The sequence below is a fragment of the Cherax quadricarinatus genome, chromosome 12 (assembly GCF_038502225.1).
Source record: "Cherax quadricarinatus isolate ZL_2023a chromosome 12, ASM3850222v1, whole genome shotgun sequence".
Taxonomy (NCBI): domain Eukaryota; kingdom Metazoa; phylum Arthropoda; class Malacostraca; order Decapoda; family Parastacidae; genus Cherax; species Cherax quadricarinatus.
This window is the reverse complement of record NC_091303.1, coordinates 22,840,834-22,853,356: the sequence shown is the minus strand read 5'-3', so window position 1 is coordinate 22,853,356 and position 12,523 is coordinate 22,840,834. Positions and strand designations below refer to the sequence as shown.

The window sequence follows — 12,523 nt, the reverse complement described above, 5'->3', positions numbered from 1 at the left end:
AAGGGAATGTATGAAAGTATAGTGGTACCAACACTCTTATATGGGTGTGAAGCTTGGGTTGCAATGCTGCACCAAGGAGGCGGCTGGAGGCAGTGGAGATGTCCTGTCTAAGGGAAATGTGTGGTGTAAATATTATGCAGAGAATTTGGAGTGTGGAAATTAGGAGATGTGGAGTTACTAAAAGTATTAGTCAGAGGGCTGAAGAGGGGTTGTTGAGGTGGTTTGGTCAATTAGAGAGAATGGATCAAAGCAGAATGACATGGAGAGTGTATAACTCTGTAGGGGAAGGAAGGCGGGGTAGGGGTCGTCCTCGTAAAGGGTGGAGGAAGGGGATAAAGGAGGTTTTGTGGGCGAGGGGCTTGAACTTCTAGCAAGTGTGCATGAGCATGTTAGATAGGAGTGAATGGAGACAGATGGTTTTTGGGACCTGACGAGCTGTTGGAGTGTTAGCAGGGTAATATTTAGTGAAGGGATTCAGGGAAACCGGTTATTCTTATATAGCCAGACTATAGTACGTACTGGAAATGGGAAGTACAATGCTCACACTTTAAAGGAGGGGTTTGGGATATTGGCAATTTGGAGGGATATGTTATATATCTTTATATATGCTTCTAAACTGTTGTATCTGGACACCTCTGCAATGGCAGTGATTATGTGTGAGTGAGATGGTAGTGTTGAATGATGATGAAACTATTTTCTCTTTGGGGATTTTCTTTCTTTTTAGGTCACCCTGCCTTGGTGGGAGACGGCTGACTTGTTGAGAAAAAAAAATGGATAGCTCAGCAAGAAACAACTCTTGGAGAATAGTAATAAGAAAAATAATTACCTTTTGAAGAGATCTTGCAATTCTAGTTGCCATTAGATCAACAGACACTGGGGTGCGATCTGTTAGTGTTTGTAAAGCCTCTCTAAGTCCCATCTCAGGAAAATGTGGAAGGAGATGACGGTGTCTGATGCCCGCTAAATGATCTAAGGTATGCATGGAGGCTGGTAAGTCTCCTCTGCATATAGGTTCCTCTAGCAGGGTGCCCACTGGAGGACTTGCAACAAGGTACTCAGATATACTGTAAAGAAATTAGAAGGGTAATAAAAAATTTTGAGTGACAGAGGCTCGTGTCCACCTGTTAGATAAGAATGAATGGAAACAAGCGATTTTTTTTTTTTTGGCTTGACATGCAGTTGGAATGTGAGTAATTTAACTTTTAATATGGATTCACAGAAACTCATTACACGACTCTGGGTCCTGAACGTGGGAAATAGAGTGCCTGCACTCTCAAGAAGGGATGGGAGTGGTGCAGGTCAGGTCATTGGAATTGTTATATCTGTGCACTTCTGCCAAAACATTATTAAATGAATGATGGTGAATGTGTTTCCTTTCTTTTTGTGTGTGTGTGGAGGGGATGGGGGGGGGGGTCACCCAACATGGAGGGAGATGGCCAGTATGTTTAAATGCAGCAACATAAAACTATGTTTTGATCACTGAAAGACACCTTTCTGTGTCACAAGCCTAGGAATATACCACATCTATTTCCCACCTATTACTGTACTTTTTTTTTTTCAACAAACCGGCCGCATCCCACCAAGGCAGGGCAATCCAAAAAGAAAAACCAAAGTTTCTCTTTTCAAATTTAGTAACTTATACAGGAGAAGGGGCTACTAGCCCCCTGCTCCTGGCATTTTAGTCACCTCTTACAACATGCATAGTTTACGGAGGAAGAATTCTGTTCCACTTCCCCATGGAGATAAGAGGAAATAAACAAGAACAAGAATTAGTAAGAAAATAGAAGAAAACCCAGAGGGGTGTGTATATATATGCTTGTACATGTATATATGTAGTGTGACCTAAGCGTAAGTAGAAGTAGCAAGACGTACCTGAAACCTTGAGACAGAAAAATGGACACCAGCAATCCTACCATTATGTAAAACAATTACAGGCTTTCATTTTACGCTCACTTGGCAGGAGAGTACTATCTCCCTGGGCGGTTGCTGGCTACCAACCTACTAGCTACATTACTGTACAGTGGACCCTCGGTTATCGGCCAGTTTGGTTATCGGCCAACTCGGTTATCGGTCGGTTTATCAGCGCCCGGTTATTGGCCGTTTGCTCGGTTATCGGCCATTTGGGACACATCCATCTGCCGGCTGGGGCTGCTTGCGCATCAGTTTGGCTTTGTCTCTCAGTGGCTGAGGAAGCTTCTGCTTATACATCCAAACATTTTGCTTATTTCCCATTGTAGTTTGTGTTATTTTTGCAGTGTAACTGTGAAATTAAGGAACCATGCTCCAAAGAAAGTTCCTGTGGCAAAGAAAGTGAGAAACACCATGGAATTTAAACATGAAGTGATACAAAAGTTTGAAAGTGGTATGAAGGTGGTGGAACTTGCCAGAATGTACAGCAAGAATAAATCAACAATTACATCCATCATGGCAAAGAAAGAACAAATCAAAGATGCTAATGTTGCAAAAGGAGTAACTTGTCTAACTAAACAAAGGCCACCAATAATGGAAGAGATGGAAAAGTTATTATTATTGTGGATTAAGGAAAAAGAATTAGTGGGAGACAGCGTTATAGAGTCCAGCCCATGGACCAGCAGGTCATTTCTAACTTCAAAAAACTCTACACAAAAGCAGTGTTTCAAAAGTGCTTTGAAGTGACATCAGACACTCAGTTGACCCTAAGACAGTTTTGGAGGAATCACTTCACTATCCTCAACTGCATAAGCCTTATAGGTAAGGCTTGGGAGGGAGTGACTTCTAGGACTTTGAACTCTACTTGGAGAAAACTGTGGCTAGATTGTTTCCAAAAAAGAGATTTCGAAGGGTTTGAGGCTGACCCTGACACTGCCGACCCTGTGGACTCTATTGTGGCACTGGGGAAGTCCCTGGGGTTGGAAGTGAGTGGCAAGGATGTGGAAGAGTTGGTGGAGGGCCACAGAGAAGAGCTAACCACTGAAGAGCTGCAAGAGCTTCATCTCAAACAGCAACAGACTGCAGCTGAGGAACTTGCTTCAGAGGAGGAAGAGGGAGTGAAGGAGGTGCCTTCTTCAGAGATTAAAGAGGTGTGTGCAATGTGCAATAGGGTACAAGCTTTTGTAGAGAAACACCACCCTGACAAAGCTGAAACAAGCATATCTGCAACATGTTTAGTGACAAAATCCTGTCCCACTTCAGGGAAATCTTAAACAGTCACCAGAAACAGATTGCGCTGGACAGTTATTTTGTGAGACAGGGGTCCGGTGACTCTCAAGCTGGTCCTAGTGGCATTAAAAGACAGAGAAGGGAAGTAACCCCAGAGAAGGCTTTGCTACCTAAAGTCTTTATGGAGGGGGATTCCCCTTCCAAACACTAACTCCTCCCTCTTTCCTCCTCCCTATCTTCCAGAAGCCAGCATTAGCCTTCAATAAGCGTATGTAATACTTACATAATTGTTAAAAAAATTATTTTTTTTTGTGAATATTTTTCTTTGGAACGGATTAATTGTATTTCCATTAATTCTTATGGGAAATATTAATTTGGTTTTCGGCCATTTCGGTTATCAGCCGACCTTCTGGAATGGATTATGGCCGATAATTGGGGGTCCACTGTACTTACAATTTCTAATCCCAATACAGTCTTAAACGCCACTGAGACAAATTCAACCTTCTTCACCTATACTAATACATTATTGTTTACAGTAAGTATTGTTGTGGTGCGAAGGCATTAACCGTTTCAGGGTCCACAGGCCCTCTCAGAGACTTGTTCTCAGGGCCCCTCAAATTTCAAAAAAAAAAAAAAAAAAAAAAAAAAAAAAAAAAAAAAAAAAAAAAAAAAAAAAATTCTTATGAAAAGATAGAATCTTTTCCCGATCATAATGACACCAAAAATATGAAATTTGATGGAAAAGTTATGGAATTATGCTCTCGCGAAGTTAGCAGTCTCGACAATGTTTACACATCGGCGATTTTGCCCACTTTGAGCCCTATTTTCGGAAAATTCCAATGTACTAGTCGACAAAAATCATAACTATTTCACTAGAACTCCATTTTTTCTATCAAATGAGTACAAGAAACCACCAATTTACCGATTTCAACTATCCAATACAGTGGTCAGAATTTAGTAATTTTGTGATGCAGTTCAGATGGGCTTGTGAGGTCTCTAGGGAGACCTAATTATATGGTCACACCTGCCTTAGCAAATGTCGGGTAGTCACGCCCACGTCTGAGGTCTTTTGTTCTTGACGGCGTCAGACCTCGGCATCAGGTCGTAACACGTGGTACATACCCCATTGGGGAGGGGGTACTTTGACTACGATATAAGCCCAGGGAACAGCTGAGCAAGGAGGTTGTTGGTGACAGGTCCGGGGAGCGAGAGCTCTGGACAGCTGCATGTGTAGTGGACCACGCATTGGGAATCTCGGGTCAGCTGGTCGGTGAATTAAGAGTGAGTACTAGTTCATGTTACTGATAACATCTACCTTTCCCCCTGGTAATAAGTCTCATAGGTCAATTGTTATATTATGTAAATGTCCATCAGTATATGTGGTATTCTAGCCCTTTTATGTTATTAAGTAAACTATAGCCATAGTTCCCATTTTTTTTATTTTGTACCTCCATATGCTATTCCCTATTCTGTTAAGCACTGGGATACACAGGAGACGTGCTCACTCGCTGGGATACCTCAGGTAGAGTGGGTAGAGGTCTCACAATTTTGCCAATTTCACACAAATTTCAAAAGATGCCAATTTCCAAATAGGGTCCAAAATAAACATGAAAGACATTCCTGGCACTAAAATAACATTTCCTCTGTTCATTAGTCACGTCCCCAGGCCCCTCTTACATTTTTTTGCTTTCCACTTTGAATTTTTATTCTCACAAAAAAAATAAGATTTACTGTTATGCAGACTACTGCATTAGTGTAGAAATGGTATAAATAATATCGCCGCTCTTGTGAAAAAATATTAGACTCACCAGTTGACGTGTATTGGACGCTTAGCATGATTTGTTTACTTTTGAACTTTGGTAAAAATTGGGCATGTCTGCTACTTTGAGCTCAATTTCAAGGTACTTTTCATTGTAAAATCAGTCAAAATCATCTCAATTTCTGTAATACAGTGGACCCCCGGTATTCGATGGCATCGGTATTCGATAAATCCGGTATTCGATGCATTTTAACGCAAAAATTTTGCCTCGGCATCCGATTGAAAACCCGGTATTCGATACGATTCGTACGAGACGTGTCCACGTGTGGCCTGAACTGTCCCTTGTGTGCCAGTGTTTACAAGCCAGCCAGTGTGCGCGCATCTAAGGATACATTCTGTAGATTCCATATTATCACTGTTTTTGGTGCTTGTTTCTGCAAAATAAGTCACCATGGGCCCCAAGAAAGCTTCTAGTGCCAACCCTGTGGTAAAAAAAAAAAGGGTGAGAATTAGTATGGAAATTAAGAAAGATTTTGAAGGGTTTGGGGCTAACCCTGAGAAGCCTATGCCAGTTGTGGAATCCATTGTGCCTACTTCAAAAATTAAGGAAATGTGTGCACAGTGGGTTGAAGTGCAAACCTTTATGGATGAAAATCACCCTAACGCAGCTATTGCAAGCCGTGCTGGTGACTATTACAATGACAATGTTGTGGCCCATTTTAGACAAATCGTAAAGGAACGGGAGGTACAGAGCTCTATGGACAGATTTGTTGTGAGACAGAGGTCCAGTGACTCTGAAGCTGGTCCTAGTGGCATTAAAAGAAGAAGGGAAGTAACCCCGGAAAAGGACTTGCTACCTCAAGTCCTAATGGAAGGGGATTCCCCTTCTAAACACTAACACCATCCACACTCTCCCCTCCTCCCATCCCATCAATCATCACCAGATCTTCAATAAAGGTAAGTGTCATGTAACTGTGCATGTCTTCTTCAGTTTGTGTTCATTAAAATTAATATTTCATGTGGTAAAAATTTTTTTTTTTCATACTTTTGGGTGTCTTGCACGGATTAATTTGATTTCCATTATTTCTTATGGGGAAAATTGATTCGTTTTTCGATATTTTCGGTATTCGATGAGCTCTCAGGAACGGATTAATATCGAATACCGGAGGTCCACTGTATGTCTTCCATTCTATACAATGAGACCAGGAAAACTAGAATACAACAATAAATACCATACGAAAATATAGTGCAAAGTCTCTGTTTTAATCTAAAAACACGGTAAAAGTTTTTTTTTTCTCATTTTGCACTGTGTGCTGCAGGATTTTTTTTATACTGTGCACACTGACCACATAGACCCATTCTTTCATATGTAGCCCTACCAGCTCTCTCTCACTAGATTTGAAGGCGCTAGAATTTATGCGTACTAGTACGTCATGGACACTGGTGCGTAAGCCGTACTAGTACGTCCAAAATCATGAAAGAGTTAACTGTGGTATGAGAACATGCCCAGCTCTAGTTGTCATCCAGAATGCTACAGCTGTAGACAGAAGGTGGAGTTGGGCCACTACCCAGACCAGACATAGAAAGGCACCCTTCAGCAATCAAATTCATCTGTCTAATGTAAGGCTCTGGGATACCACTGGAATACCACAACCAATACTCAGAAACAGAAGCAGCAGCAGTTGAGCAGAGGAAGAATATATGTGTACATTTTTAATATACCTAGGTAGTAGGTTGGTAGACAGAACCACCCAGGGAGGTACTACCATTCTGCCAAGTGAGTGTAAAACAAAAGCCTGTAATTGTTTTACATGAAGGTAGGATTGCTGGTGTCCATTTTTCTGTCTCATGAACATGCTAGGTTTCAGGTATGTCTTGCTACTTCTACTTACACTTAGGTCACACTACACATACATGTACAAGCATATATATACACACCCCTCTGGGTTTTCTTCTATTTACTTTCTAGTTCTTGTTCTTGTTTATTTCCTCTTATCTCCGTGGGGAAGTGGAACAGAATTCTTCCTCCGTAAGCTATGCGTGTTGTAAGAGGTGACTAAAATGCCAGGAGCAAGGGGCTAGTAACCCCTTCTCCTGTATAAATTGCTAAATTTAAAAAGAGAAGCTTTCGTTTTTCTTTTTGGGCCACCCTGCCTTGGTGGAGAAACGGCTGGTTAAAGAAAAAAAAATCAATATACCCAGGTATTAGGTTGGTAGACAGCAACCGCCCAGGGAGGTACTAACGTCCTACCAAGTGAGTGTAAACCGGAAGCCTGTAATTGTTTTACACGATGGTAGAATTGCTGGTGTCTTTTTTGTCTGTCTCATACACATGCAAGATTTCAGGTACGTCTTGCTACTTCAACTTACACTTAGGTCACACTACACATACATGTACAAGCATATATATACATACACCTCTCTGGGTTTTCTTCTATTTTCTTTCTAGTTCATGTTATTGTTTATTTCCTCTTACCTCCATGGGGAAGTGGAACAGAATTCCTCCTCTGTAAGCTATGCGTATTGTAAGAGGCGACTAAAATGCCAGGAGCAAGGGGCTAGTAACCCCTTCTCCTGTATAAATTACTAAATTTAAAAAGAGAAGCTTTCGTTTTTCTTTTTGGGCCACCCTGCCTTGGTGGGATACGGCCAGTTTGTTTAAAAAAAAAAAAAAATCAATATACCCAGGTAGTAGGTTGGTAGACAGCAACTGCCCAGGGAGGTACTACCATCCTGCCAAGTGAGTGTAAAACGAAAGCCTGTAACTGTTTTACATTGCTGGTGTCTTTTTTCTGTCTCATAAACATGCAAGATTTTAGGTATGTCTTGCTACTTCTATTTACATTGAGGTCACAGTACACATGCATGTACAAGCATATATATACAGACCCTTCTGGGTTTTCTTCTATTTTTCTTACTAGTTCTTGTTTTTTTTTTTTTTTCAACAAGTCGGCCGTCTCCCACCGAGGCAGGGCGACCCAAAAAAGAAAGAAAATCCCCAAAAAGAAAATACTTTCATCATCATTCAACACTTTCACCACACTCACACATTATCACTGCTTTTGCAGAGGTGCTCAGAATACAACAGCTTAGAAGCATATACGTATAAAGATACACAACATATCCCTCCAAACTGCCATGGGGAACTGGAACAGAATTCTTCCTCCGTACGCCATGTTTGTCATAAGAGCAAACTAAAATGCCAGTAGCAAGGGGCTAATAACTCCTTCTCCTGTATATATTACTAAATGTAAAAGGAGAAATTTTTGTTTTTCTTTTTGGGCCACCCCGCCTCGGTGGGATACAGCCGGTGTGTTGAAAGAAGAAAGATTTTCAATATATGTGTATAGCATTTTCAAAATACAGGAATCAGAATAGTGTGTGTGACAAGTGATTTATTCAGACACTTAAAAGAGAATCTCTATTTGGCCCCTGGCAAAGGCAGCATCAAAGTGCAATTAGCAAGAGTAATTGCATGATGTCAGAAGACCCTGCCACTGCATGTATACACAAACACCACAAGAAGTGACAGCAGGTGACAGCTGGATGTATATCCAGATCTTAGAGTGGACACCTAATGATCTCTCGATCCAACTGGGTGATGAGATATTTCAGACTGTTAATCCATTAGCAATTTGAAAGAAACCAGGATTAATCTGAATTGAATTACTATTTAATTTTTAAAATGTCAAAGTGGCCATTCCTTAAAAAATGGTGCTAAAACTAATCAGAAGAAAATGATCCAAGCATCTATTCATACTAACTAATGGTTCTGAAGAGTAGCTGGCTGCTAGATATTGATGACTGAATGTTTGGCTAAGAAAATAAAACAGCAGTTCAAGCAAATGAATTTAAAATATCATTATGATCTGAAAATGTAGAAAAAGGACCTTGATGTTCATATGAAAAAGTAAATAAGCTTTGAAATCAAACTCTCATTCATTAATAAAACCAAACCAAACAGACAAAATCTCACTCTATATTTTTTGCTGAAACAGACAGCCAAGTAGATGTGAAATGCTTGACGTCGCTCAGTTTATTAGCACGATCACAAACATGAGGTGGTGGAGGCGGGGAGGCCACTCTCTCTCTCACCCGTAGCAAGACATCTGGTAACGGATCGTCCTCTATGACAGGAGTATCCAGATTTTTGGAACTCTCGGCATCACTAGTAGTGTAGGTTGCTGTCGAGTCTTCAGTACCGAGGCCAATGCGGACGTGAATTTGCTTATTAGGTAATCCTGTCTGCAAATAAAAAACAGATAACGAATATCAACTGAAAAATTATTTTTCTGTGAGTCATTCCTAAAGTCAAAGCTCAGTTAAGACACTGAGTAAAAAACTTTGTTTAGATAAATTTTCAATTAAACAATGCCGAAGAACTGTAATCTCATAATTTAGGACTGCAAAAGATGCCTTTATGTTGAATCAATATATTAGGTACCTTTGCTTCTGGTCCCTGGGGATCAACAATATCTTTCTGGTTTTCTTTGGTTAACTCTGGTTGTAGTGCTGGAGAAGTATCCTCTTCCTCTAGCTCCTCCTCAGCTTCACTTTCTAGATCTAACCTCATCTCCTCTTCCACATCACCTGCTAATTCAAAATATACATCTGGACTTCTGTTTCTTATTTATATATTCAGCACAGTACCCATATGTTGAGACAGTAACATTAAACAGTCGTTCAATTAGACTCCAAATCAAGCTTGGAAAGTCTTATTATTAAGGAACTGTAAGTTCCTTAACTGGCTACTAATATAAAGGATGTAACACTACTTTTCAGCACAAGTGTGTAGAATGTGCTCAATGTGAGCTTTATCAAGTTAACAATTTTATAAAGCTTGCATTGAGCAAAACATCCTTACATAAAATTATATACATGTCTTTGATTTACTACAGACTGACTGACTGCCAGTGGCATGCAGAGGGAGGGGCTGAACATAAGAAACATAAGAAAGAAGGAACACTGCAATAGGCCTAATGACCCATGTGGAGCAGGTCAATTCCCCTCCCTCCCCCCCTGGATTAGCCCAGTGACCCACCCAGTCTGGTCACCTCCACTCAAGGAAGGAGCATGGCACCAGACCCAGCAGCACAAGCTAGTCAGGTCCAACTCAAACCCACCCACACCCACTCATGTATTTATCTAACCTATTTTTAAAACTACACAACATTTTAGCCTGAATAGCTGTACTAGGGAGTTTGTTCCACTCATCCACAACTCTATTACCAAACCAGTGCTTTCCTATATCCTTCCTGAATCGGAATTTTTCCAACTTAAAACCACTGCTGCGAGTCCTGTGTTGGCTGGAAATTTTCAGCACGCTATTTATGTCCCCTTTATTTATTCCTGTTTTCCATTTATACACCTTGATCATATCCCTCCTAATTCTACACCTTTCGAGAGAGTGCAGATTCAGGGCCCTCAGTCTATCCTCATAGGGAAGATTTCTGATACATGGGATCATCTTTGTCATCCTCCTCTGTACGTTTTCCAGAGCATTTATATCCATTCTGTAATACGGTGACCAGAACTGAGCTGCATAGTCTAAATGAGGCCTAACCAAGGATATATAGAGTTGAAGAACAACCTCAGGACTTACATTATTTATACTTCTAGATATGAAGCCAAGAATTCTGTTAGCTTTATTGTGAACGCTAATGCACTGTTGTCTTGGTTTTAGATTACTGCTAACCAGAACTCCTAAATCCTTTTTGCAATCAGTAGTATTAAGATCTACATTATTTAGTTTATATGTCGCATGGTTATTTAACTGTCCAACATTTAGAACTTTGCATTTGTCTATATTAAACTGCATCTGCCACTTCTCCGACCATTGCATCAGTCTATTCAAATCATCCTGGAGTGCTCTAGTGTCCTCATTAGAATGAATTGGACGGCCTATTTTGGTGTCATCATCAGATTTGCTTATGTCGCTATTTATTCCCTCATCTTTTTCGTTTATGTAAATTGTGAACAACAACGGGCCCAACACTGACCCCTGAGGAACACCACTGGTGACGTGGCCCCATTCTAATTTCTCCCCATTTATGCAAACTCTCTGCTGCCTATTTGTCAGCCATGCCTCTACCCAGGAAAAAAATTCTCCTCCTATTCCGTGTGCCTTAAGTTTCCTCAATTGTCTCTGATGTGGGCATCCAAATGGGGGTAAGGGGGAGGACCATCCAATTAGAGAGGGAAATAAGATAGTGATTCCCCCTAATCTTAACCCTTTGACTGTCACCAGCCCCTTTCTGAAATGATAGAGAATCTTTTCCCGATGGTATTGACATCAAATGTATGAAATTTCGTTGAAAACTCGCGGAATTATGCTCCTGCGAATTTAGCGGTCTCGGCGACATACATGCATCGGCGATTTCGTCGACTTTGAGCCCTGTTTTAGGCCAATTCCGTTGCTCCAGTTGACCAAACTCATAGTTATTTCTTTAGAACTTCATTTTTTCTATCAACTGAGTACAAGAAACCGCCCATTTACCGATTTGAACTACCCAATAAAGTGGTCAGAAATTGGCAATTTGGCCAATTTCATGCAAATTAAAAAAGATGCCAATTTCAAAATAGGGTCCAGAATAAACAATGTAGACATTCTTGGCACTAAAATAACATATCCTCTGTTCATTATTCACGTCTCTAGGCTCCTCTTATATTACTATTGCTTTCTATTTTGATTGTTTATTCATACAAAAAATACGAAATATACTGTTATGCAGACTAATGCATTATTGTAAAAATGGTATAAATAATATCAGTACACTAGTGAAAGAATATTAGATGTGTGGTGTGATTTGATTAATCTTGAACATTGGTAAAAATTGAACATTTCCGCTACTTTGAGCTCAATTTCAAGGTCGTTTTCATCATGAAACTAATCAAAATCATCTCTATTTCTGCAATATGTTTTTAATTTTATCACATGACACCATAAAAACGAGAATATAACGATAAATACTATACAAAAATACACCTCAAAGTCGGCGTATTAATAAAAAAAAAGTTCAGTTTTTTTTTCTCATTATGCACTGCGTGCTGCAGGATTTTTTTCTGTGGTGCACACTGACCACACAGACCCATTCTCTCACATGTGGGCCTACCAGCTTTCTCCTGCTTGATTTGAAGCCGCTAGAATTATTGAGTATACAGTGGACCCCCGGTTCGCGATGCTATCGGTATCCGATAAATTAAGTAACTGATGCATTATATCGCAGAGAATTTGCCTCGGTTCCCGTTACAAAACCTGGTATGCGATACGATTCGTACGAGACATGTCCAGTGTTTACAAGCCAGCCAGTGTGCGCGCATCTAAGGATACATTCGGTACATTCTATATTATCCATATTATCACTGTTTTTGGTGCTTGTTTCTGCAAAATAAGTCACCATGGGCCCCAAGAAAACTTCTAGTGCCAACCCATCGAGACCAAGGGTGCTAATGACTACTGAAATTAAGGAAATGTGTGACAAAGTGACTTGAAGTGCAAACCTTTTTTGATGAAAATCACCCTGACACAGCTACTGCAAGCCGTGTTGGCAACCTGTACACTGACAATGTTGTGAACCACTTTAGGAAAGTCATAAAGGAACGAGAGGTACAGGCCTCTATGGACAG

At 40.4% G+C, this 12,523-nt stretch overlaps 1 protein-coding gene across 4 annotated transcripts in view; it reads right to left on the bottom strand.

The window, feature by feature from the left end:
• Nucleotides 1-12,523, bottom strand: part of LOC128686610 (tetratricopeptide repeat protein 17) — a 212,291-nt gene that overhangs the window by 39,827 nt on the left and 159,941 nt on the right. For 2 of the 4 annotated variants that reach the window (XM_053773558.2, XM_070084264.1), the window contains exons 15-17: nt 9,342-9,490; nt 8,874-9,142; nt 827-1,064 (exon numbers count right to left, since the gene is read on the bottom strand). In XM_053773558.2, coding sequence (XP_053629533.2) covers nt 827-1,064; nt 8,874-9,142; nt 9,342-9,490 — 656 coding nt within the window. The remainder of the gene's footprint in view (nt 1-826; nt 1,065-8,873; nt 9,143-9,341; nt 9,491-12,523) is intronic. The other 2 variants (XM_053773555.2, XM_053773557.2) reach the window with 1 other exon arrangement.